Below are 27,541 nucleotides of genomic sequence, written 5' to 3'. Positions count from 1 at the left end.
CAAATGAGGTGAGATAAGGGAGGTAAAGGCAAAAAAGGCCATGATGGCAAAGTAAATACAATATAGCAAGTAAAACACAGGAATGGTAGTTTTGCAATGGAAGAATGTGCAAAGTAGAAATAAAAATAATGGGGTGCAAAATAAATAAATAAATAAAAATGAAATACAGTTGGGAAAGAGGTAGTTGTTTGGGCTAAATTATAGGTGGGCTATGTACAGGTGCAGTAATCTGTGAGCTGCTCTGACTGCTCTGACTTGACTGGAGTCCACCTGTGGTAAATTCAATTGATGGGACATGATTTGGAAAACACACCTGTCTATATAAGGTCCCACATTTGACAGTGCACGACAGAGTAAAAACTGTGCTATGAGGTCTCAAGGCTTATAAATCCTTCTTTAACCAGGTCTCTTTCCCTTCATCTACACTGATTGAAGTGGATTAAACAAGTGACATCAATAAGGGATCATAGCTTTAACCTGGATTCACCTGGTCAGTCTGTCATGGAAAGAGCAGTAGTCTCACACACACACATACATACACACATACACACATACATACATACACACACACATACACACACACATACATACATACATACATACATACACACACACATACACACATACATACATACATACACACATACACACATACATACATACACACATACAAACACACACACATACATACAAACACACACACATACATACAAACACACACACACACACACATACAAACACATACATACATACACACACACACACACACACACACACACACACACACACACACACACACAACTATGAAACAGAATAAAACCGATAGACTGCACCTGTTCAAAGTGTCCTGACAGAGGACATTAAGGGCGTTAAGCCTTGTATTAAAACGGGACACCTCAATGTGATCTTTCTCTAATCATGTTTGCTTCCTTTTTTTTGTCTCCTCCCTGCAGTCTCTAACTTCCGCTACGATGAGTTCTTTGAGAGGAAAATTGAGGAGAAGAAGAGTGATCACACGTACCGTGTCTTTAAGACGGTTAACCGGCGAGCCACGGACTTCCCCATGGGTGACGACTACACCGATTCCCTTAGCGACAGGAGAGACGTGTCTGTGTGGTGCTCCAATGACTACCTGGGCATGAGCAGACACCCGCGGGTCGTCAACTCCATCACGTAAGTAGCCGGACAACTGGCGATGAGTTTGGTAGTTGGACGGATCGATAAATGAAGACACAGACAGGTGTTGCTCAGTACGGCTATATAAAGGGGCTGTTTTGATTTCCCATTGAAACTGAGAATGAGCTTTTTTTCCCCCCCACAGATACTAGTACCTCCACAGTTTGAACTCTTTCAAAAACATTTGTTCTTGTTACCTACTGAACACAACCATGGATAGATCAACGGGCTATATTTCTCCCTGAGAAGACGGGACAAAACTGGTAGTTTCATGAAGAACCAATTACCTATCCATTGGCCTTGCCCACACAGAGCTGTTAACGACCCAGGGAAGGTGTCTACCTGGTTAATTGGCCAGTTTACTATTGTTTCCTGTTTGTCTGGTGTTCTTGACAGAGACGTTGGGTTGTCATGGTTTACCAAGGATTTTTGTTTTACCGTTGTTGTTGTTGACTGTTGTTTCCAGGGAGACGTTGCGTTGTCATGGTTTCCCAAGGATTTTTGTTTTACCGTTGTTGTTGTTGACTGTTGTTTCCAGGGAGACGTTGCGTTGTCATGGTTTCCCGATGATTTTTGTTTTACCGTTGTTGTTGTTGACTGTTTCCAGGGAGACGTTGCGTTGTCATGGTTTCCCGAGGATTTTTGTTTTACTGTTGTTGTTGTTGACTGTTGTTTCCAGGGAGACGTTGCGTTGTCATGGTTTCCCGAGGATTTTTGTTTTACCGTTGTTGTTGACTGTTGTTTCCAGGGACATGTTGCGTTGTCATGGTTTCCCGAGGATTTTTGTTTTACCGTTGTTGTTGACTGTTGTTTCCAGGGACACGTTGCGTAAGCACGGCAGTGGGGCTGGAGGAACCAGGAATATCTCTGGGACCAGTAAATTCCATGTGGAGCTGGAACAGGAACTAGCAGACCTCCACAGGAAGGACGCTGCGCTACTCTTCACTTCCTGCTTCGTAGCCAATGACTCCACCCTGTTCACCCTGGCCAAGATGGTACCAGGTAAGCATATCACCTTATCTGTACTGAACTAACTCAATGTACCTACAGGGCCAGTTAAATAATAATCACTTGAACTAACAGACGTTGGCCTGCCTCTACGACCAGGTAATCCCCTCACCTGACCTGAACTAACAGACATTGGCCTGCCTCTACGACCAGGGAATCCCCTCACCTGACCTGAACTAACAGACATTGGCCTGCCTCTACGACCAGGTAATCCCCTCACCTGACCTGAACTAACAGACATTGGCCTGCCTCTACGACCAGGTAATCCCCTCACCTGACCTGAACTAACAGACATTGGCCTGCCTCTACGACCAGGTAATCCCCTCACCTGACCTGAACTAACAGACATTGTAGTGCCAAAATAAATAGCATCCTGTGCTCAACAGTCCCTTTAGGCCAGGGGCCGGTTGAGCGGTCCCCTCTGGGCCGGCTGAGCGGTCCCCTCTGGGCCGGTTGAGCGGTCCCCTCTGGGCCGGTTGAGCGGTCCCCTCTGGGCCGGTTGAGCGGTCCCCTCTGGGCCGGTTGAGCGGCCCCCTCTGGGCCGGTTGAGCGGTCCCCTCTAGGCCAGGGGCCGGTTGAGCGGTCCCCCCTGTGCCGGTTGAGCGGTCCCCCCTGTGCCGGTTGAGCGGTCCCCCCTGTGCCGGTTGAGCGGTCCCCCCTGTGCCGGTTGAGCGGTCCCCCCTGGGCCGGTTGAGCGGTCCCCTCTAGGCCAGGGGCCTCTAAGCCAGGGGCCGGTTGAGCGGTCCCCTCTGGGCCGGTTGAGCGGTCCCCTCTAGACCAGGGCCCCGTTGAGCGGTCCCCTCTAGACCAGGGCCCCGTTGAGCGGTCCCCTCTAGACCAGGGCCCCGTTGAGCGGTCCCCTCTAGACCAGGGCCCCGTTGAGCGGTCCCCTCTAGACCAGGGCCCCGTTGAGCGGTCCCCTCTAGACCAGGGCCCCGTTGAGCGGTCTCCTCTAGACCAGGGCCCCGTTGAGCGGTCCCCTCTAGGCCGGTTGAGCGGTCCCCTCTAGACCAGGTAGTTGTGGATTCAAGCTGTTGTACTTCCTGTTCCATGTTGTGTCTCTGTGGATCATAGAGCTGAAATGTCTGTTGGCAAAGCCACCTAGGTAAAATAGGGTTAGTAATGATATCATACTGCATATTAATCTGGGTTATCAGGATCCTAAACAGGCTTTTATTATCCTTCCCAATCTCACACAAGAGATTGTCTCCTGAATAAAAAAAAAGATGGAAAATAAATTAATCTGTGCCATGGCTTTGAGGAGGGGGCGGCTTTGAGGAGGGGGCGGCTTTGAGGAGGGGGCGGCTTTGAGGAGGGGGCGGCTTTGAGGAGGGGGCGGCTTTGAGGAGGGGGCGGCTTTGAGGAGGGGGCTGCTTTGAGGAGGGGGCTGCTTTGAGGAGGGGGCTGCTTTGAGGAGGGGGCTGCTTTGAGGAGGGGGCGGCTTTGAGGAGGGGGCGGCTTTGAGGAGGGGGCGGCTTTGAGGAGGGGGCTGCTTTGAGGAGGGGGCGGCTTTGAGGAGGGGGCGGCTTTGAGGAGGGCTTTACTGCGATGTTTAAAACATATTTTTTTGTAAAGTATTTTAGTTGAATGCACTAACTGTAAATCGCTTTGGATTACTGCGTCTGCTAAATGAAGAACGTGAAATGGTACTAAACAGGTGTTTTATTCCCTGTCTCCCTTCTAGGCTGTGAAATATATTCTGATGCAGGGAATCATGCCTCAATGATCCAGGGCATCAGGAACAGCGGAGCCAAGAAATTCGTATTCCGTCACAATGACCCCGACCACTTGAGAGAGCTGCTACAGAAGTCAGACCCGTCCACTCCAAAGATCGTAGCCTTCGAGACGGTCCACTCCATGGATGGTGAGTGGACCCGTGTCCCATAATGCACCCTATTCCCTATGTGAAGTGCCTTAACGTGACCTGCGATGTGTAACTAAAATATCCCGTTGACGTCAGTGCTGTGATTTGAATATAACGTTTACAAGTCTGATTTGCCTGAATAGTTCTAATCTGAATTTGTGGAGGTGACTCAGTGAAGCCTGAATAGTTCTAATCTGAATTTGTGGAGGTGACTCAGTGATGCCTGAATAGTTCTAATCTGAATTTGTGGAGGTGACTCAGTGATGCCTGAATAGTTCTAATCTGAATTTGTGGAGGTGACTCAGTGATGCCTGAATAGTTCTAATCTGAATTTGTGGAGGTGACTCAGTGATGCCTGAATAGTTCTAATCTGAATTTGTGGAGGTGACTCAGTGAAGCCTGAATAGTTCTAATCTGAATTTGTGGAGGTGACTCAGTGAAGCCTGAATAGTTCTAATCTGAATTTGTGGAGGTGACTCAGTGAAGCCTGAATAGTTCTAATCTGAATTTGTGGAGGTGACTCAGTGATGCCTGAATAGTTCTAATCTGAATTTGTGGAGGTGACTCAGTGATGCCTGAATAGTTCTAATCTGAATTTGTGGAGGTGACTCAGTGATGCCTGAATAGTTCTAATCTGAATTTGTGGAGGTGACTCAGTGAAGCCTGAATAGTTCTAATCTGAATTTGTGGAGGTGACTCAGTGAAGCCTGAATAGTTCTAATCTGAATTTGTGGAGGTGACTCAGTGATGCCTGAATAGTTCTAATCATGAATTTGTGGAGGTGACTCAGTGATGCCTGAATAGTTCTAATCTGAATTTGTGGAGGTGACTCAGTGAAGCCTGAATAGTTCTAATCTGAATTTGTGGAGGTGACTCAGTGATGCCTGAATAGTTCTAATCTGAATTTGTGGAGGTGACTCAGTGAAGCCTGAATAGTTCTAATCTGAATTTGTGGAGGTGACTCAGTGAAGCCTGAGTATAACCCTCTTATTAAAATGTCCTACACTGGTTATATGATATTTGCTGTTGGTTCCTGTTGAATAAATGTGTAAATTAGGGCCGGGACAATGTCAGTACCACCGTACTCATTAGTATCGTGGCAAGGAAACAAAACGCCAAGCTGATTTGAACTTCTTTAGGAAAACAGCCGTAATGTTGGAAACAAACGTCATTATGTTGTCATCCGGAGTCACGTTGATTTATTTTCCATACTACAGCACATTGTATTTCATATAGGAGGTTTTTAAGGGGACCAAACAGTTTGGTCTGCTTCGTGTTAGAAGTTTTTGACATGGAAAAAATATTGGGATACTGGTATCGTTCCGTGTAAAAACCCTCCTGCTAAATTAGTTATATGATATTAACCCTTTTGTTTGTTTTTTAAAGGTATGGTGTAACCCTACCTTTTAAAAATGCCTCATTAATTATTAATTTTATTTTTCTCTTAAAGGAGCGGTGTGTAACCCTGCCTTTAACCCTCTAGGCAGGGTTAACCCTGCCACTGTAACCCTGCCTTTAAAATGCCTCATTAATTAATTAATTTTCCTCTTAAAGGTGCGGTTTGTCCTCTGGATGAGTTGTGTGATGTGGCCCATGAGTTTGGAGCCATCACGTTTGTTGACGAGGTCCATGCGGTGGGGCTGTACGGCGCCAGGGGAGGGGGTATCGGGGACCGAGACGGCATCATGCACAAGATGGACATCATCTCTGGAACACTGGGTCAGTATTAAAACTGAACACTGTTCAAAATGGCTCCAATGACTACTAGTTAACAGCATTTACCCCCCTCCCCCAAGGACTACTAGTTAACAGCATTTACCCCCCTCCCCAAGGACTACTAGTTAACAGCATTTACCCCCCTCCCCTCCCCCAAGGACTACTAGTTAACAGCATTTTACCCCCCTCCCCTCCCCCAATGACTACTAGTTAACAGCATTTCACCCCCCTCCCCTCCCCCAATGACTACTAGTTAACAGCATTTGACCCGCCTCCCCCAAGGACTACTAGTTAACAGCATTTACCCCCCTCCCCCAATGACTACTAGTTAACAGCATTTACCCCCCTCCCCTCCCCCAATGACTACTAGTTAACAGCATTTTACCCCCCTCCCCTCCCCCAATGACTACTAGTTAACAGCATTTTACCCCCCTCCCCCAAGGACTACTAGTTAACAGCATTTTACCCCCCTCCCCTCCCCCAAGGACTACTAGTTAACAGCATTTTACCCCCCTCCCCTCCCCCAAGGACTACTAGTTAACAGCATTTTACCCCCCTCCCCTCCCCTCCCCCAAGGACTACTAGTTAACAGCATTTTACCCCCCTCCCCTCCCCCAAGGACTACTAGTTAACAGCATTTTACTCCCCTCCCCCAAGGACTACTAGTTAACAGCATTTTACCCCCCTCCCCTCCCCAATGACTACTAGTTAACAGCATTTTACTCCCCTCCCTCCCCTCCCCCAATGACTACTAGTTAACAGCATTTTACTCCCCTCCCTCCCCTCCCCCAATGACTACTAGTTAACAGCATTTTACTCCCCTCCCTCCCCTCCCCCAATGACTACTAGTTAACAGCATTTTACTCCCCTCCCCCAAGGACTACTAGTTAACAGCATTTTACCCCCCTCCCCTCCCCCAATGACTACTAGTTAACAGCATTTTACTCCCCTCCCTCCCCTCCCCCAATGACTACTAGTTAACAGCATTTTACTCCCCTCCCCCAATGACTACTAGTTAACAGCATTTTACTCCCCTCCCCCAATGACTACTAGTTAACAGCATTTTACTCCCCTCCCTCCCCTCCCCCAATGACTACTAGTTAACAGCATTTTACTCCCCTCCCTCCCCTCCCCCAATGACTACTAGTTAACAGCATTTTACTCCCCTTCCTCCCCTCCCCCAATGACTACTAGTTAACAGCATTTACCCCCCTCCCCTCCCCCAAGGACTACTAGTTAACAGCATTTTACCCCCCTCCCCTCCCCCAATGACTACTAGTTAACAGCATTTAACCCCCCTCCCCTCCCCCAATGACTACTAGTTAACAGCATTTGACCCGCCTCCCCCAAGGACTACTAGTTAACAGCATTTACCCCCCTCCCCAATGACTACTAGTTAACAGCATTTACCCCCCTCCCCTCCCCAATGACTACTAGTTAACAGCATTTTACCCCCCTCCCCTCCCCCAATGACTACTAGTTAACAGCATTTTACCCCCCTCCCCAAGGACTACTAGTTAACAGCATTTTACCCCCCTCCCCTCCCCCAAGGACTACTAGTTAACAGCATTTTACCCCCCTCCCCCTCCCCCAAGGACTACTAGTTAACAGCATTTTACCCCCCTCCCCTCCCCCAAGGACTACTAGTTAACAGCATTTTACTCCCCTCCCCCAAGGACTACTAGTTAACAGCATTTTACTCCCCTCCCCCAAGGACTACTAGTTAACAGCATTTTACTCCCCTCCCCCAATGACTACTAGTTAACAGCATTTTACCCCCCTCCCCTCCCCCAATGACTACTAGTTAACAGCATTTTACTCCCCTCCCCCAAGGACTACTAGTTAACAGCATTTTACCCCCCTCCCCTCCCCCAAGGACTACTAGTTAACAGCATTTTACCCCCCTCCCCTCCCCCAAGGACTACTAGTTAACAGCATTTTACCCCCCTCCCCTCCCCCAAGGACTACTAGTTAACAGCATTTTACTCCCCTCCCCCAAGGACTACTAGTTAACAGCATTTTACTCCCCTCCCCCAAGGACTACTAGTTAACAGCATTTTACCCCCCTCCCCCAAGGACTACTAGTTAACAGCATTTACCCCCCTCCCTCCCCCCAATGACTACTAGTTAACAGCATTTACCCCCCTCCCCTCCCCCAATGACTACTAGTTAACAGCATTTTACTCCCCCCCCTCCCCTCCCCCAATGACTACTAGTTAACAGCATTTTACTCCCCTCCCTCCCCTCCCCCAATGACTACTAGTTAACAGCATTTTACTCCCCTCCCTCCCCTCCCCCAATGACTACTAGTTAACAGCATTTTACTCCCCTCCCTCCCCTCCCCAATGACTACTAGTTAACAGCATTTTACTCCCCTCCCTCCCCTCCCCCAATGACTACTAGTTAACAGCATTTTACTCCCCTCCCCTCCCCCAATGACTACTAGTTAACAGCATTTTACTCCCCTCCCCCAATGACTACTAGTTAACAGCATTTACCCCCCTCCCCTCCCCCAATGACTACTAGTTAACAGCATTTACCCCCCTCCCCTCCCCCAATGACTACTAGTTAACAGCATTTACCCCCCTCCCCTCCCCCAATGACTACTAGTTAACAGCATTTACCCCCCTCCCCTCCCCCAATGACTACTAGTTAACAGCATTTACCCCCCTCCCCTCCCCCAATGACTACTAGTTAACTGCATTTTACCCCCCCCCCTCCCCCAATGACTACTAGTTAACAGCATTTTACCCCCCTCCCCCAAGGACTACTAGTTAACAGCATTTTACCCCCCTCCCCCAAGGACTACTAGTTAACAGCATTTTACCCCCCTCCCCTCCCCCAAGGACTACTAGTTAACAGCATTTTACCCCCCTCCCCTCCCCAAGGACTACTAGTTAACAGCATTTTACCCCCCTCCCCCAAGGACTACAAGTTAACAGCATTTTACTCCCCTCCCCCAAGGACTACTAGTTAACAGCATTTTACCCCCCTCCCCTCCCCCAAGGACTACTAGTTAACAGCATTTTACCCCCCTCCCCTCCCCAAGGACTACTAGTTAACAGCATTTTACCCCCCTCCCCTCCCCCAAGGACTACTAGTTAACAGCATTTTACCCCCCTCCCCTCCCCCAAGGACTACTAGTTAACAGCATTTTACCCCCCTCCCCTCCCCCAAGGACTACTAGTTAACAGCATTTACCCCCCTCCCCTCCCCCAAGGACTACTAGTTAACAGCATTTTACTCCCCTCCCCCAAGGACTACTAGTTAACAGCATTTTACCCCCCTCCCCTCCCCCAAGGACTACTAGTTAACAGCATTTTACTCCCCTCCCCCAAGGACTACTAGTTAACAGCATTTTACTCCCCTCCCCCAAGGACTACTAGTTAACAGCATTTTACCCCCCTCCCCTCCCCCAATGACTACTAGTTAACAGCATTTTACTCCCCTCCCTCCCCTCCCCCAATGACTACTAGTTAACAGCATTTTACTCCCCTCCCTCCCTCCCCCAATGACTACTAGTTAACAGCATTTTACTCCCCTCCCTCCCCTCCCCCAATGACTACTAGTTAACAGCATTTTACTCCCCTCCCTCCCCTCCCCCAATGACTACTAGTTAACAGCATTTTACCCCCCTCCCCTCCCCCAATGACTACTAGTTAACAGCATTTTACCCCCCTCCCCCAATGACTACTAGTTAACAGCATTTTACCCCCCCCCCTCCCCAAACAGCACAATGTTTTAAAGCTTTTCTAAACCCTCCCCAGTTAGTTTTCCTGACATCTGTAGTCAAGTTTCTTCAGTCTTTCGTTGTCTGAATCCCTGAAGCGAACAACATTTCTGGTCTCAAATACTGGAGTTTCAGATTGTCACCTAATGTGACACTGGAGAAACAGGAACTAGAATCTAGTTTCCTGTTGCTAGGAGACCACAGCCCTGGGCGAGCTGAGAGACCAATCAGCACACACACACACACACACACTACAGCAGGCCAATCATCTGTTCAGTTCCTTTGTCTTGATAGAATAGAAGCATGTCAAGATGACCAGAATAAAACCACACAGAGAACTGCTTCACAACAACAAGACCTGTTGAATACCAAGAGGTCTAGAAGTAGAAAGAAATAGTCCTGTTTTAATCTCCAACAACCAGGGATGCTCGTATTTGTTGTGAACCAGAAATATATCTGTCGGCTAAATGTTAATTTCCCTGCTCTAGAGGAGGAGTCTCAGTCAACCTGTTTTTTTTTTTTTTTTTGATAACGGCGCGTTTAACGTTGTCTTTGTTCTTCCAGGCAAGGCGTTTGGCTGTGTTGGAGGCTACATCGCTAGTACCGCCGCCCTGGTGGACACGGTGCGTAGTTACGCTGCAGGCTTCATATTCACCACGTCTCTGCCTCCCATGCTGCTGGCGGGCGCCCGCGAGTCCATCCAGACCCTTAAAGGGGAGGAGGGCCGCGCCCTCCGGAGGAAACACCAGCGCAACGTCAAGCTGCTGAGACAGATGCTCATGGACTCCGGACTGCCCGTCGTCCACTGTCCCTCTCATATCATCCCTGTCAGGGTGAGAATCACTACAACTTTTATTGTCCAATGTGAATCTGAAACTTTTTGTCTGGGAACTTGAGGCCATCCATTCTCATTCAGTTTCTCATTTTCTGCTACTTCACTCAATCCTGTTTTTTAAAAGTCTCCTTTCCGAACTGTTTTATGTTTCCCAGAGACCAAACAGAAACGTTTCCATGGTCAGATATTCCCAGGGGTTCATAAAACAACCATCTCTCGTTTCCATGGTCAGATATTCCCAGGGGTTCATAAAACAACCATCTCTCGTTTCCATGGTCAGATATTCCCAGGGGTTCATAAAACAACCATCTCTCGTTTCCATGGTCAGATATTCCCAGGGGTTCATAAAACAACCATCTCTCGTTTCCATGGTCAGATATGCCCAGGGGTTCATAAAACAACCATCTCTCGTTTTTGGATTTTTGACCAAATTTAGCGTGAACCAAACATGCGTTCGTGTCGTCTACACGGTCCCGCAAAATCAACCCATTGGCGCCCGCATTTGGGTCGTATTTAAATGTGGTCACATGGGCGTTTGGAATCCGCACGCGTAACATGATTTATCATAGAGTCACTCGGGGAGTTATCCCTAACCAGATACAACTCCTGGGTCATGTCTGTCAACTTGACACCTTAGAGACGTCATGGTGGAACTGTAGACAGTATTTTATTTTTAATTGTTAGTATGGATCGGCATAATATTGATTTAGCCTCAACATTATTGATTTGACATATTTAATATTGACTAATTGACACCGTTTTATTAGTATTGACTGACATTCTCCTGATGATTCTTCCATTGATTGATTGATTGGACGTATTTTGGATGTTGTCTACAGGTGTCTGACGCGGAGAAGAACACGGAGGTCTGTGACGTCATGATGAGCCGTTACAACATCTACGTCCAGGCCATCAACTATCCCACGGTCGCCCGGGGGGAGGAGCTTCTTCGCATCGCCCCCACGCCGCACCACACCCCCCAGATGATGACTCACTTCGTCGGTAAGAGAGCCGTGTTTGGTCAAGCAAGTAAACAGGAAAGGACTGTGGTGAAGGTTTTATATTGGTGTGTGTGTGTGTGTGTGTGTTTTAAACATGGGTTGTGTTCAGTACTAAACACAAAATGGCAGAAAACCTTAAACTAAAGGTAACGGCTGTACCCAAACCCTTGTTTTTATTTTCCCGCCAAAGCGTTTCTGTTTGCAACGGTTTTGCTCTACTGAACACGACCCAGAATGACTTCTAGAGACGGGCACTATGTCACTCACACAAATGAATGTCGAGATTTAGATCTTCTAATACTTGGGGATCTTCAAAAAAAATTCTAGCATGAGTTTTTTTTTTTTTATGCATTTATTTTTTCTAGCTTTCAAATCGTCACATTTTTCTCCTCTACCCTGTAACTCTTCCCTGGGTCAATGATGTACAAGAGATGTCTTTTTGGTCAATATACCTGGTAATATAGTGGTAATAAATAAATAAACAACTCTTAAGGGGGCCCATAATCTTTTGTATTTTCCAGAATTCTTTTAAAATTAAAAAAATAAAAGTTTTTGTTCGATTTCTTTTTGTTTTTTTTACACTCAATATTACGATTTTTCATAGAACATTTTCATTGTTTGAGTCCATGTCAACTCTTAAATCACATCAGAAGACCAGTTTTGAGCCTAAAAAAAAGAACACATTTAGGTTTGAGTGTAATTGCTCTTATTAAGCAAGAGGGGAATGTTGTTTTAGGCCTACTGCTGAAGCAAATGCCTTGGCCACACAACTGATACAGATAATGATATCTTTCTGTCAGCGAAGCCTACTCTGCAGTTAAACATTTTTTTTAAAGGTTTTTGGGCAGAATCTTTCTCTACCAACATTTGTATCATTAGCATCACTGACATCACTGACTGGCTACATACGGAGTGATATATAGACATGGCTAACTGGCTACATACGGAGGGATATATAGACATGGCTAACTGGCTACATACGGAGGGATATATAGACATGGCTAACTGGCTACATACGGAGTGATATATAGACATGGCTAACTGGCTACATACGGAGTGATATATAGACATGCCTAACTGGGCTACATACGGAGTGATATATAGACATGGCTAACTGGCTACATACGGAGTGATATATAGACATGGCTAACTGGCTACATACGGAGTGATATATAGACATGGCTAACTGGCTACATACGGAGGGATATATAGACATGGCTAACTGGCTACATACGGAGTGATATATAGACATGGCTAACTGGCTACATACGGAGTGATATATAGACATGGCTAACTGGCTACATACGGAGGGATATATAGACATGGCTAACTGGCTACATACGGAGGGATATATAGACATGGCTAACTGGCTACATACGGAGTGATATATAGACATGGCTAACTGGCTACATACGGAGGGATATATAGACATGGCTAACTGGCTACATACGGAGTGATATATAGACATGGCTAACTGGCTACATACGGAGTGATATATAGACATGGCTAACTGGCTACATACGGAGTGGTATTAGACATGGCTAACTGGCTACATACGGAGTGATATATAGACATGGCTAACTGGCTACATACGGAGTGATATATAGACATGGCTAACTGGCTACATACGGAGTGGTATATAGACATGGCTAACTGGCTACATACGGAGTGATATATAGACATGGCTAACTGGCTACATACGGAGTGATATATAGACATGGCTAACTGGCTACATACGGAGTGGTATATAGACATGGCTAACTGGCTACATACGGAGTGGTATATAGACATGGCTAACTGGCTACATACGGAGTGGTATATAGACATGGCTAACTGGCTACACACGGAGTGATATATAGACATGGCTAACTGGCTACACACGGAGTGATCTAGACATTAAATCAGTGTCCCACCCTGTGGGACGGTTGAGGTAATGTGTGCGCTAATGTGATTAGCATGAGGTTGTAAGTAACAAGAATGCGGTCCTTAAGAGGTTTTAAGACAATAGTGTGGGTGGAATAATATATATATTGTTTTAAAATGTAAAAAATAATAATTATTAGACTTATTTGACAAACTAGTCATAGATGGGCTGCAAGCTACTAGTAGTCCTGTTGGAGACCCCCTTTTTAAACAACAATATTTCCCCTCTACAGAGAAGCTGGTTCAGACGTGGAAGGAGTCCGGTCTACCTCTGAAGCCCCATTCTTCGGCAGAGTGTAACTTCTGCCAGCAGCCGCTGCACTTTGAGCTGATGACTGAGCGAGAACAGTCTTACTTCAGAGGCCTGAGCCACCCCATATCAGCTCACGCGGGATGACACTACAGAATACACTCAACCCATTCCTCTCGTCTTAGTCCCAAATCACTCTTCCCTCAGCCCTACATTTTGAGCTTTCACTTGCACCTTCGCCATATGCACGACTGTCCCAAAGCTGAGGGATTAAAAAAAGTATCAAGGGTTTTAAGGAGATAATTAGACACTCTGTGATAGCCACTTTGACCAAGCCTGTGTTTGGAGTTTACGCAATTTCATACAAAAAAATGAAAAGGCCTAATTATCTACAATGTGCATTTGTTTGTCTAATTGTCAAAGCTTGACACATGTAACAAATGGAATTACCTCCCAAATTAAAAATGTAACTTATCTTGTGAAAGGACACAGGGGAATTTGTTTAATTTTAGAATTTCATGTTTGTTTTATTTAGAATGGCTAACAGGAATTGCATCATTCAAGTCAGAAGTGTGTGCTTGATGGGTTTTATTGATCCCCCTCGACACGCTCCGGAAGTCACCCTCTGAGTTCAAAACCACTGGGAACTCGGAAATATTCGACTTCCGACATCAGTTCGTTCAAGACACCTGGGAACTTGAAGAAGGGGGGGAAAACTGCTCCCACTGGGGGGGGAAACTGGTTTTGAAACGGTAATCCAACTCAGAATTCCAAATCAGAAACTCTGGCATCTTTCTAGAATTCGTAACTTTCTCACCTGAAGATCACTGACGTCGTGGTTTGACCTCGTTCCCAGTTGTCTTGAAAGCAGTGTTATTCCCTTTTTATAGTCCACTACTGGTGACCAGGGACCACTACTGGTGACCAGGGACCACTACTGGTGACCAGGGACCACTACTGGTGACCAGGGACCACTACTGGTGACCAGGGACCATCGTGCTCTGGTTAAAAGTAGTGTCCTGCATAGATTGTCTATATCCCTCAAACTCAACTCTGGACCAAGAAACCAGTTTCACTGCATTTTTTCCCCCCATTGTTCCCCTCTATTCAGGGACTGATTTACACCCTGGACACCAGGTAGGTGCAATTAAGTATCAGGTAGAACAGAAAACCAGCGGTCTCGTAGGATAAGAGTTGAATACCGTCGGTCTATATGGTTTAAATACATTTGAGTAAAATAAGTTGAACGTTATGTGTTATTGTCATCTCTTGCCATGAAAGACTCGAGTCCTCTGATTTGAAGTACTAACCCAATAAGGAGTTTATAACTCTAAGGGCTGGTTTCCCAGACACAGCTATTGTAGCTATTTACGCAGGCAGCCCAATTCTGATGTTTTTTTAAATTTATTTTTTACACTAATTGGTCTTTTGACCAATCAGATCAGCTCTGAAAAAGATCTGTTGTGATTGGTCAAACTAAAAATGTGTATGTAAAAAACAATATATAACAAAAAATATTTAAAAAATGACAGTATTGGGCTGCCTGTGTAAATGCAGCTTTAGCGAGCCATATGAGATGCTCTGTTGACAATGAATCTTAGTCCAAGGCTAGTGTTTAGGTTCTAATTCTCAGAGTAAAAAAAACACTATGGACATTTATGAAAGCTTACCCAAGTTTCATTCTTCCCAGAGTGTCAATACAGCTTCATTCAGACACCACCGTGTGTGTGTATATATACAGTGCCTTGCGAAAGTATTCGGCCCCCTTGAACTTTGCGACCTTTTGCCACATTTCAGGCTTCAAACATAAAGATATAAAACTGTGTTTTTTTTGTGAAGAATCAACAACAAGTGGGACACAATCATGAAGTGGAACAACATTTATTGGATATTTCAAACTTTTTTTAAATGTAGGCACTCCACCTTCTTTCTAATCCTTCCATATTTTATGGTTCCACAGGAAGAGGAAGTGATTGGGTAATAAACAATTGTTTCTCCCTTAAGGGGATCTGACCTGACCTCAATCTCCTTGATGCTTTAACCCAAAGACCTCCACCCGTATCCCCTCTAGCAGCCCTGTGACTTCCTCCCGTCCACCCAGCACATTTCAAAGCCATCTGGCTCCTACAGATAAGCATTAACACTTCTGATGTAAAAACCAGTCTCTATCAACCCCTCAGATACTATAGTCTTACTTCTGATGTAAAAACCAGTCTCTATCAACTCCTCAGATACTATAGTCTTACTTCTGATGTAAAAACCAGTCTCTATCAACCCCTCAGATACTATAGTCTTACTTCTGATGTAAAAAACAGTCTCTATCAACCCCTCAGATACTATAGTCTTACTTCTGATGTAAAAACCAGTCTCTATCAACCTCTCAGATACTATAGTCTTACTTCTGATGTAAAAAACAGTCTCTATCAACCCCTCAGATACTATAGTCTTACTTCTGATGTAAAAACCAGTCTCTATCAACCCCTCAGATACTATAGTCTTACTTCTGATGTAAAAACCAGTCTCTATCAACCCCTCAGATACTATAGTCTTACTTCTGATGTAAAAACCAGTCTCTATCAACCCCTCAGATACTATAGTCTTACTTCTGATGTAAAAACCAGTCTCTATCAACCCCTCAGATACTATAGTCTTACTTCTGATGTAAAAACCAGTCTCTATCAACCCCTCAGATACTATAGTCTTACTTCTGATGTAAAAACCAGTCTCTATCAACCCTCAGATACTATAGTCTTACTTCTGATCTATCATGTCTCTAGGATAGCAATGTTCCAAGTTTAACCCAGAATCCAACACTAGGTTTAATCTGTATCCAGGAAACCGGCCCGTAGTGTGAAGTTTATAGTGCATCTGAAGATGGATCCCAGAGGGTTTCTACAGTACACATTAGAAATGATAGTCCCAGAAGGTTTCTACAGTACACATTAGAAATGATAGTCCCAGAAGGTTTATACAGTACACATTAGAAATGATAGTCCCAGAAGGTTTATACAGTACACATTAGAAATGATAGTCCCAGAAGGTTTTTACAGTACACATTAGAAATTATGCCGTGGTCTTGTGACAGTTCCAGGGTTCCGAGATTCCACTGTGAATGACCGACAGGTAAGGTAAGAATATCCCTTTGAACTTGAGTCATAAACAATTAATTACACTGTAACAACACTTCTCTTTTTTGTAAGTATTTGGTCACATGTCACACTTGAGCAAGATTAAAGTAAAACTAATCTCTCTTATTTTAATCCATTTTCCACATCGCAACTCTGATCAATGGAAGCGTTTATTTTCCTAGTTAAATCAAGACACTGTTGAGTAGCTGGCAAGCACACACGAGATTTGTTTATGAGGATTAGTGACTATAAAGCCTTTTGTTTAGCCTGGCTCTGGCACAAATCAGTCCGGTGCTGATATCGAGTGTGACTAAAGTACTAACTATCCACAGTCCCCTCCCCGATTTCATCGCCGGGGGACAACTAAAATCAGATCTCCCCAACTCAGTGGAGATCAAAGCCGTCCCTGAGCCAGGGTCTGGTAGCCCATAGGTTAAAGGTCACTGAAAAGACGTTGCCACAAGCAGCGCCGAAGATTATGGGCGTGATCGAACGGATCACTTTTGTCAAATCGGTGACTTTCAAAGTGTGTTGCATTATGGGAATAAAAATGGTCCGACTTGTGCCTAATGTGTAGACTGCGTAAGCTTGACATAAATCACGTGATCATGGAGTCGTGAGGTTTTGACTGCTGCCGACTAGAAGTTCCTGGAAGTTGCTCTTCACTAACTTCCTCCTGCAGCCATCTTCTGCACTGTGGGAGGATCTATTGTCAACCAATCATCAGGGTGTTTTTTGTTTTGACCCACACGAACGTGACCAAATGTAATCTTTGAGTCTCTCAATTTAATTCAAAGGGCTTTATTGGCATGTTAACATTGCCAAACCAAGTGAAGTAGATGATAAACAAAAGTGAAATAAAAAATGAATTGTAAACATTACACATGTTATCTCGTTCTCTCTTTCTTTCTCTATCGATTAAAAAATATATATAATTTTTATTTTACCTTTTTATTTATTTAACCAGGTAGGCCAGTTGAGAACAAGTTCTCATTTACAACTGCGACCTGGACCAAGATAAAGCAAAACAGTTCGACACAAACAACAACACAGAGTTACACATAAACAAACATACAGACAATAACACAATAGAAAAAGTCTATATACAGTGTGTGCAAAAGGCATGAGGAGGTAAAGCAATAAATAAGCCATAGTAGAGAAGTAATTACAATTTAGCAGATTAACACTGGAGTGATACATGAGCAGATGATGATGATGTGCAAGTAGAGATACTGCTGTGCAAAAAAGTAAATAGAAACAGTATGGGGATGAGGTAGGTAGATTGGGTGGGCTATTTACAGATGGGCTATGTACAGCTGCAGCGATCGGTTAGCTGCTCAGATAGCTGATGTTTAAAGTTAGTGAGGGAAATATAAGTCTCCAACTTCAGTGATTTTTGCAGTTCGTTCCAGTCATTGGCAGCAGAGAACTGGAAGGAAAGGAGACCAAAGGAGGTGTTGGTTTTTTGGGATGAGCAGTGAGATATACCTGCTGGAACGTGCTACGGGTGGGTGTTGCTATCATGATCAGTGAGCTGAGATAAGGCAGAACTTTACCTAGCATAGACTTGTAGATGACCTGGAGCCAGTGGGTTTGGCGACAAATGTATAGCGAGGGCCAGCCGAGGAGAGCATACAGGTTGCAGTGGTGGGTGTTTGGGGCTTTGCTGACAAAACGGATGGCACTGTGATAGACTGCATCCAGTTTGTTGAGAAGAGTGTTGGAGGTCGATTTGTAAATGACATTGCCGAAGTCGAGGATCGGTAGGATAGTTTAATAAATAGGTCAGTTTTACGAGTGTATGTTTGGCAGTATGAGTGAAGGAGGCTTTGTTGCGAAATAGGAAGCCAATTGTAGATTTCATTTTGGATTGGAGATGATTAATGAGTCTGGAAGGAGAGTTTACAGTCTAACCAGACACCTAGGTATTTGTAGTTGTCCACATATTCTAAGTCAGAACCGTCCAGAGTAGTGATGCTGGACGTGATCGATTGAAAAGCATGCATTTAGTTTGACTAGCGTTTAAGAGCAGTTGGAGGCCACGGAAGGAGAGTTATATGGCATTGAAGCTCATCTGGAGGTTAGTTAACACAATGTCCAAAGAAGGGCCAGATGTATACAGAATGGTGTCGTCTGTGTGGAGGTGGATCAAGGAATCACCCGCAGCAAGAGCAACATCGTTGATATATACAGAGAAGAGAGTTGGCCCGAGAATTGAACCGTGTGGTACCCCTATAGAGACTGCCAGAGGTCCGGACAACAGGCCCTCCTATTTGACCCACTGAACTCTATCTGAGAAGTAGTTGGTGAACCAGGCGAGGCAGCCATTTGAGAAACCAAGGCTGTTGAGTCTACCAATAAGAATATGGTGATTGACAGAGTCGAAAGCCTTGGCCAGGTCTATGAAGATGGCTGCACAGTACTCTCTTTTATCGATGGCGGTTATGATATCGTTAGTACCTTGAGCGTGACTGAGGTTACTCCAAGCAGTTTAGTCACCTCAACTTGCTCAAGTTCCACAATATTTATTACAAGGTTTAGTTGAGGGTTAGGGTTTAGTAAATATTTAGGATGAACTTATTCCTTGCCACCCACTCTGAAACTAACTGCAGCTCTTTGTTAAGTGTTGCAGTCATTTCAGTCGCTGTAGTAGCTGACATGTATAGTGTTAAGTCATTAGCATACATAGAGGCCTTGTAAGTATGCATTTCAGTCGCTGTAGTAGCTGACATGTATAGTGTTAAGTCATTAGCATACATAGAGGCCTTGTAAGTATGCATTTCAGTCGCTGTAGTAGCTGACATGTATAGTGTTAAGTCATTAGCATACATAGAGGCCTTGTAAGTATGCATTTCAGTCGCTGTAGTAGCTGACATGTATAGTGTTAAGTCATTAGCATACATAGAGGCCTTGTAAGTATGCATTTCAGTCGCTGTAGTAGCTGACATGTATAGTGTTAAGTCATTAGCATACATAGAGGCCTTGTAAGTATGCATTTCAGTCGCTGTAGTAGCTGACATGTATAGTGTTAAGTCATTAGCATACATAGAGGCCTTGTAAGTATGCATTTCACGATAAGTTCTGCACCTGCTGCATTTGGCACATGTGACAAATAAAGTTTAATTTGATTTGGTAGGCCTGGTCACCGACAACGATGAGACAGCCTATAGGGAGGAGGTCAGAGACCTCAACGTGATCAAGGCAAAGGGGATGATTGTGTACTACAGGAAAAGGAGGACTGAGCATGCCCTCATTCTCATCGACGGGGCTGCAGTGGAGCAGGTTGAGAGCTTCATGTTCCTTGGTGTCCACATCACCAACAACCTAGAATGGTCCAAACACACCAAGACAGTCGTGAAGAGGGCACGACAAAGCCTATTCCCCCTCAGAAGACTGAAAAGATTTGGCATGGGTCCTCGGATCCATAAAAGGTTCTACAGCTGCACCATCGAGAGCATTGTTGCATCACTGCCTGGTATGTGCGTACGGCCCAGCACATCACTGGTGCTAAGCTTCCTGCCATCCAGGACCTCTACACCAGGCGGTGTCAGAGGAAAACCTACAAATTGTCAAAGACTCCAGCCACCCTAGTCATAGACTGTTCTCTCTGCTACCGCACGGCAAGCGGTACCGGAGAGTCAAGTCTAGGTCCAAAAGGCATTTTAACAGCTTTACCCCTAAGCTATAAGATATTTACAATGTCCCAGGTGACACAGCAGTCTAAGGCACTGCATCACTACAGTCCCTGGTTCGATTCCAGGCTGTATCACATCCGGCCGTGATTGGGAGCCCCATAGGGCGGCACGCAATTGGCCCAGCATCGTCTGGGCCAATTGTAGGCCGGGCCGTCATTGTAAATAAGAATTTGTTCTTTAACTGACTTGCCTAGCTAGATAAAGGTTAAATAAAATAAATACAAAAGACTCCTGAACAGCTAATCAAATGTCTACCCACACTATTTGCATTGCCCCCCCCCCACCCCATCTATGCTGCTGCTCCTCTATGTTTGTTATCTATGCATAGTCACTTTACCTCTACCTACATGTACATATTATCTCAATTACCTTGACTAACCGGTGCACATTGACTCTACACCAGTACCCCCCTGTATATATATACATATATAGCCTCGCTACCATTATTTTACTGCTGCTCTTTAATTATGATATACATACTACAGTTGTAGTCGGAAGTTTACATACACCTTAGCCAAACACATTTAAACTCAGTTTTTCACAATTCCTGACATTTAATCCTAATGTAAAAATTCCCTGTTTTAGGTCAGTTAGGATCACCACTTCATTATAAGAATGTGAAATGTGAGAATAATAGTAGAGAGAATGATTTATTTCAGCTTTTATTTCTTTCATCACATTCCCAGTGGGTCAGAAGTTTACATACACTCAATTAGTATTTGGTAGCATTGACTTTAAATTGTTTAACTTGGGTCAAACGTTTTGGGTAGTCTTCCACAAGCTTCCCACAATAAGTTGGGTGAATTTTGGCCCATTCCTCCTGACAGAGCTGGTGTAACTGAGTCAGGTTTGTAGGTTTGTCTCCTTGCTCGCATACGCTTTTCAGTTCTGCCCACAAATTTTCTATAGGATTGAGGTCAGGGCTTTGTGATGGCCACTCCAATACCTTGACTTTGTTGTCCTTAAGCTCTTTTGCCACAACTTTGGAAGTATGCTTGGGGTCATTGTCCATTTGGAAGACCCATTTGTGACCAAGCTTTAACTGATGTCTTGAGATGTTGCTTCAATATATCCACATAATTTTCCTACCTCATGATGCAATCTATTTTGTAAAGTGCACCAGTCCCTCCTGCAGCAAAGCACCCCCACAACATGATGCTGCCACCCCCGTGCTTCACTGTTGGGATGGTGTTCTTCGGCATGCAAGCCTTTTTCCTCCAAACAAAACGATGGTCATTATGACCAAACAGTTCTATTTTTGTTTCATCAGACCAGAGGACATTTCTCCAAAAAGTATGATCTTTGTCCCCATGTGCAAACCGTAGTCTGGCTTTTTAATGGTAGTTTTGGAGCAGTGGCTTCTTCCTTGCTGAGCGGCCTTTCCGGTTATGTCGTATAGGACTCGTTTTACTGTGCATATAGATACTTTTGTACTTTTCCTCCAGCATCTTCACAAGGTCCTTTGCTGTTGTTCTGGGATGGATTTGCACTTTTTGAACCAAAGTCTCCTTCCTGAGATTGTTTGTTCAGATGAACGTGGTACCTTCAGGCATTTGGAAATTGCTCCCAAGGATGAACCAGACTTGTGGAGGTCTACCATTTTTTTCTGAGGTCTTGGTTTATCAAGCAAAGAGGCACTGAGTTGGAAGGTAGGCCTTGAAATACATCCACAGGTACACCTCCAGTTGGCTCAAATCATGCCAATTAGCCTATCAAAAGCTCTAAAGCCATGACATCATTTTCTGGACTTTTCCAAGCTGTTTAAAGGCACAGTCAATTTAGTGTATGTACATTTCTGACCCACTGGAATTGTGATACAGTGAATTATAATAATCTGAAATAATCTGTCTGTAAACAATTGCTGGAAAAATGACTTGTGTCATGCACAAAGTAGATGTCCTAACCGACTTGCCAAAACTATAGTTTGTTACCAAGGAATGTGTGGAGTGGTTGAAAAACGAGTTTTAATGACTCCAACCTAAGTGTATGTAAACTAGTTTTAATGACTACAACCTAAGTGTATGTAAACTCGTTTTAATGACTCCAACCTTAGTGTATGTAAACTAGTTTTAATGACTACAACCTAAGTGTATGTAAACTAGTTGTAATGACTCCAACCTAAGTGTATGTAAACTAGTTTTAATGACTCCAACCTAAGTGTATGTAAACTAGTTTTAATGACTACAACCTAAGTGTATGTAAACTAGTTGTAATGACTCCAACCTAAGTGTATGTAAACTAGTTGTAATGACTCCAACCTAAGTGTATGTAAACTAGTTGTAATGACTCCAACCTAAGTGTATGTAAACTAGTTGTAATGACTCCAACCTAAGTGTATGTAAACTTCCGACTTCAACTGTATATTAATATTTATTTTACTTATCTATTTTTTACTTAACATTTATTTTTCTAAAAACTGCACTGTTGGTTAAGGGGTTGTAAGTAAGTATTTCAATGTAAGGTCTACACCTGTTGTATTTGGTGCATGTGACAAAAACAATTTGATTTGACACTTCTACTATGAATACACACTGGGGTGGTCTGAGACGACCTGCCTGACCAGTTACCTACCTGACCAGTTAATACACACTGGGGTGGTCTGAGACGACCTGCCTGACCAGTTACCTACCTGACCAGTTAATACACACGGGGGTGGTCTGAGACGACCTGCCTGACCAGTTACCTACCTGACCAGTTACCTACCTGACCAGTTAATACACACTGGGGTGGTCTGAGACGACCTGCCTGACCAGTTACCTGCCTGACCAGTTACCTACCTGACCAGCTAATACACACTGGGGTGGTCTGAGACGACCTGCCTGACTAGCTAATACACACTGGGGTGGTCTGAGACGACCTACCTGACCAGTTACCTACCTGACCAGTTACCTACCTGACCAGTTAATGCACACTGGGGTGGTCTGAGACGACCTACCTGACCAGTTACCTACCTGACCAGTTAATACACACTGGGGTGGTCTGAGACGACCTACCTGACCAGTTAATACACACTGGGGTGGTCTGAGACGACCTGCCTGACCAGTTAATACACACTGGGGTGGTCTGAGATGACCTACCTGACCAGCTAATACACACTGGAGTGGTCTGAGACGACCTGCCTGACCAGTTAATACACACTGGGGTGGTCTGAGATGACCTACCTGACCAGTTAATACACACTGGGGTGGTCTGAGACGACCTGCCTGACCAGTTAATACACACTGGGGTGGTCTGAGACGACCTGCCTGACCAGTTAATACACACTGGGGTGGTCTGAGACGACCTACCTGACCAGCTAATACACACTGGGGTGGTCTGAGACAACCTACCTGACCAGTTAATACACACTGGGGTGGTCTGAGACGACCTACCTGACCAGTTAATACACACTGGGGTGGTCTGAGACGACCTGCCTGACCAGTTACCTACCTGACCAGTTAATACACACTGGGGTGGTCTGAGACGACCTGCCTGACCAGTTAATACACACTGGAGTGGTCTGAGACTCGTACACAACAACCTTGACTGATATAGGCTCCACCTCCACAACTTAACTCCACAACCTTAATAAACACGCAAACACATAGACACACACACACATACTCTCTCTCTCTCTCTCTCTCTCTCTCTCTCTCTCTCTCTCTCTCTCTCTCACACTCTCTCCCTCTCTCGCTTTCGTTCTCTCTCTCTCTTCACCTCTGTCAAGCACAGAATTAATTCCTAACAGGTCAGTGAGATCAATGAACTGTAGCCAACAGGCAAATGCGGCTCCATGCTAATCGTATTGTAAAGGTCATTCCCTCTCTATTTACAGGTGGAGCCAACAGGGCAGGCCAGTCAAAGAGCCCTGGGTTAGGACATGTGGAGGCTGGTGAAAGGAGCAATAGCAGGACAGGCTCATTGTAATGGCTGGATCGGAATCAAATAGTACGGTATCAAACACATCAAACACATGGAAACCACATTTGACTCCATTCCATTCCATTCCAGCCATTACAATGAGCACAATAGCTCCTCCCACCAGCTGCCGCTGATGTGGAGCAGGAACATGTGCCAAACAGAGACAGAGAGATAAGAGGAGAGAGAGAGACAGAGAGATAAGAGGAGAGAGAGAGAGAGACTGTGGGAGAAAGAGAGAGACTACCTATCTACACAACAACCTTGACTGATAGAGGCTCCACCTCCACAACTAATGCCTGTCGGGTTTGCTTTGCTTTGGTCAATCTTAAACACACACACACACATTCAATCATGAGGCACCAAAGCCAAAGGAACTGTGTAATATTAAGAAATGGTATAGATGGAAGGAATGTAGTTTTAGAAACCTATCAAAAAACAATTAGGCAACAACAAATTCAATCCCTTTTAGACAACTTCCTGGACAAAACGTTCCATTGTAATAGTGAAGGTGTAAACCTGGCAGCAGAAAACCTAAACAGTATATTTGACCTCTCAGCTTCCCTATCAAATCTAAAAATCTCAAATAGAAAACCGAAGAAAATGAACAACAATGACAAATGGTTTGATGAAGAATGCAAAAATCTAAGAAAGGAATTGAGAAACCTGTCCAACCAAAAACATAGAGAAAGACCTGAGTCTACACCTTCACTATGGTGAATCACTAAAACAATACTGAAATACACTACGGAAAAAGAAGGAACAGCACGCCAGAAATTAGCTCAATGTAATTGAAGAATCCAGAGACTCTAACCACTTCTGGGAAAATTGGAAAACACTAAACAAACAACAACATGAAGAATTATCTATCCAAAATGGAGATGTGTGGATAAACCACTTCTCCAGTCTGTTTGGCTCTATAACCAAGAACAAACAGCAAAAACATATACATGATCAAATACAAATCTTAGAATCAACTATTAAAGACTATCAGAACCCACTGGATTCCAGAACCCACTGGATTCCAGAACCCACTGGATTCCAGAACACACTGGATTCCAGAACCCACTGGATTCTAGAACACACTGGATTCTCCAATTACCTTGAATGAACTACAGGACAAAATACAAACCCTCCAACCCTAAAAGGCCTGTGGTGTTGATGGTATCCTTAATGAAATGATCAAATGTACAGACAATAAATTCCAATTGGCTATACTAAAACTCTTTAACATCATACTTAGCTCTGGCATCTTCCCCAATATTTGGGACCAAGGACTGATCACCCCAATCCACAAAAGTGGAGACAAATTTGACCCCAATAACTACCGTGGGATATGCGTCAACAGAAACCTTGGGAAAATCCTCTGCATTATCATTAACAGCAGACTCGTACATTTCCTAAGCGAAAACAATGTTCTGAGCAAATGTCAGATTGGCTTTTTATCAAATTACCATACAACAGACCATGTATTCACCCTGCACACCCTAATTAACAAACAAACAAACCAAAACAAAGGCAAAGTCTTCTCATGCTTTGTTGATTTCAAAATAGCCTTTGACTCAATCTGGCATGAGGGTCTGCTATACAAACTGATGGAAAGTGGTGTTGGGGGGAAAACATACGACATTATAAAATCCATGTACACAAACAACAAGTGTGTGGTTAAAATAGGCAAAAAACACACAATTCTTCCCACAGGGCCGTGGGGTGAGACAGGGATGCAGCTTAAGCCCCACCCTCTTCAACATATATGCCAATGAATTGGCGTAGGCACTAGAAAAGACTGCAGCACACGGCCTCACCCTACTAGAATCTGAAGTCAAATGTCTATTGTTTGCTGATGATCTGGTGCTTCTGTCACCAACCAATGAGGGCCTACAGCAGCACCTAGATCTTCTTCACAGATTCTGCTAGACCTGGGCACTGACAGTAAATCTCAGTAAGACCAAAATAATGGTGTTCCAAAAAAGGTCGCCGGGACCACAAATAAAAATTCCATCTAGAAACTGTTTCCCTAGAGCACACAAAAAACTATACATACCTCGGCCTAAACATCAGCGCCACAGGTAACTTCCACAAAGTTGTGAACGACCTGAGAAACAAGGCAAGAAGGGCATTCTATGCCATCAAAGGGAACATAAATTCAACATACCAATTAGGATCTGGCTAAAAATATTTGAATCAGTTATTGAACCCATTGCCCTTTATGGTTGTGAGGTCTGGGGTCCGCTCACCAACCAAGAATTCACAAAATGGAACAAACACCAATTTGAGAGACTGCATGCAAAATTCTGCAAAAATATCCTCCGTGTACAATGTAGAACATCAAATAATGAATTAAACCCAACCAAATCATGTGAAAACAAAAGGATAATAAAAAAATATATAACTACTTATCACATTGGAAAGAATTAACAAAAAAACTAAGCAAACTAGAATGCTATTTGGCCCAAAACAGAGAGTACACAGCGGCAGAATACCAGACCACTGTGACTGACCCAAAATTAAGGAAAGCTTTGACTATGTACAGACTCAGTGAGCATAGCCTTGCTGTTGAGAATGGCCGCAGTAGGCAGACCTGGCTCTCAAGAGAAGACAGGCTATGTGCACACTGCCCACAACATGAGATGGAAACTGAGCTGCACTTCCTAACCTCCTGCCCAATGTATGACCATATTAGAGAGACATATTTCCCTCAGACTACACAGATCCACAAAGAATTCGAAAACAAAACCAATTTTCATAAACTCCCATATCTACTGGGTGAAATTCCACATTGTGCAATCACAGCAGCAAGATTTGTGACCTGTTGCCACAAGAAAAGGTCAACAAGTGAAGAACAAACACCATTGTAAATACAACCCTTATTTATTTTCCATTTTGTACTTTAACCATTTGCATATCTTTACAATTCTGTATATAAACATAATATGACATTTGTAATGTCTTTATTGTTTTTGAACCTCTGTGAGTGTAATGTTGACTGTTAATTTTTATTTGTTTATTTCACTTTTGTATATTATCTACTTCACTTGCTTTGGCAATGTTAACACATGTTTTCCATGTCGAAAAGCCCCTTGAATTGAATTGAATAAGAGAGAGAGAGAGAGAGGATGAGAGGAGAGGAGAGGAGAGGAGAGGGGAGAGGAGAGGAGAGGAGAGGAGAGGAGAGGAGAGGGGAGGGGAGGGGAGAGGAGAGGAGAGAGGAGAGGAGAGGGGAGAGGAGAGGGGAGAGGAGAGGGGAGAGGAGAGGAGAGGAGAGGGGAGAGGAGAGGAGAGGAGAGGAGAGGAGAGGAGAGGAGAGGGGAGGGGAGG

At 44.4% G+C, this 27,541-nt stretch overlaps 1 protein-coding gene and 1 long non-coding RNA gene across 9 annotated transcripts in view; both read left to right on the top strand.

Moving 5' to 3' along the window:
* LOC109884843 (5-aminolevulinate synthase, nonspecific, mitochondrial) overlaps window positions 1-15,506 on the top strand; it is a 30,934-nt gene extending 15,428 nt beyond the window's left edge. For 7 of the 8 annotated variants that reach the window (XM_031825805.1, XM_031825806.1, XM_031825804.1 and 4 more), the window contains 7 exons: window positions 954-1,173; window positions 1,994-2,178; window positions 3,869-4,048; window positions 5,603-5,767; window positions 10,059-10,327; window positions 11,169-11,331; window positions 13,487-14,755. In XM_031825805.1, the coding sequence (XP_031681665.1) occupies window positions 954-1,173; window positions 1,994-2,178; window positions 3,869-4,048; window positions 5,603-5,767; window positions 10,059-10,327; window positions 11,169-11,331; window positions 13,487-13,650 (1,346 nt within the window). In that variant the 3' untranslated portion in view covers window positions 13,651-14,755. Of the gene's footprint in view, window positions 1-953; window positions 1,174-1,993; window positions 2,179-3,868; window positions 4,049-5,602; window positions 5,768-10,058; window positions 10,328-11,168; window positions 11,332-13,486 lie in introns of all 8 variants that reach the window. The other variant, XM_031825803.1, reaches the window with a different exon arrangement.
* A 649-nt stretch (window positions 15,507-16,155) lies between these two features.
* LOC109884845 (uncharacterized) lies at window positions 16,156-17,296 on the top strand. The gene is made up of 2 exons (XR_002254439.2): window positions 16,156-16,505; window positions 16,544-17,296. It is a non-coding gene; the product is annotated as an uncharacterized LOC109884845 (long non-coding RNA).
* Window positions 17,297-27,541: the final 10,245 nt, after the last annotated feature.

This window comes from Oncorhynchus kisutch, linkage group LG5 (assembly GCF_002021735.2).
Source record: "Oncorhynchus kisutch isolate 150728-3 linkage group LG5, Okis_V2, whole genome shotgun sequence".
Taxonomy (NCBI): domain Eukaryota; kingdom Metazoa; phylum Chordata; class Actinopteri; order Salmoniformes; family Salmonidae; genus Oncorhynchus; species Oncorhynchus kisutch.
This window is presented reverse-complemented; position numbering and strand designations above follow the sequence as displayed.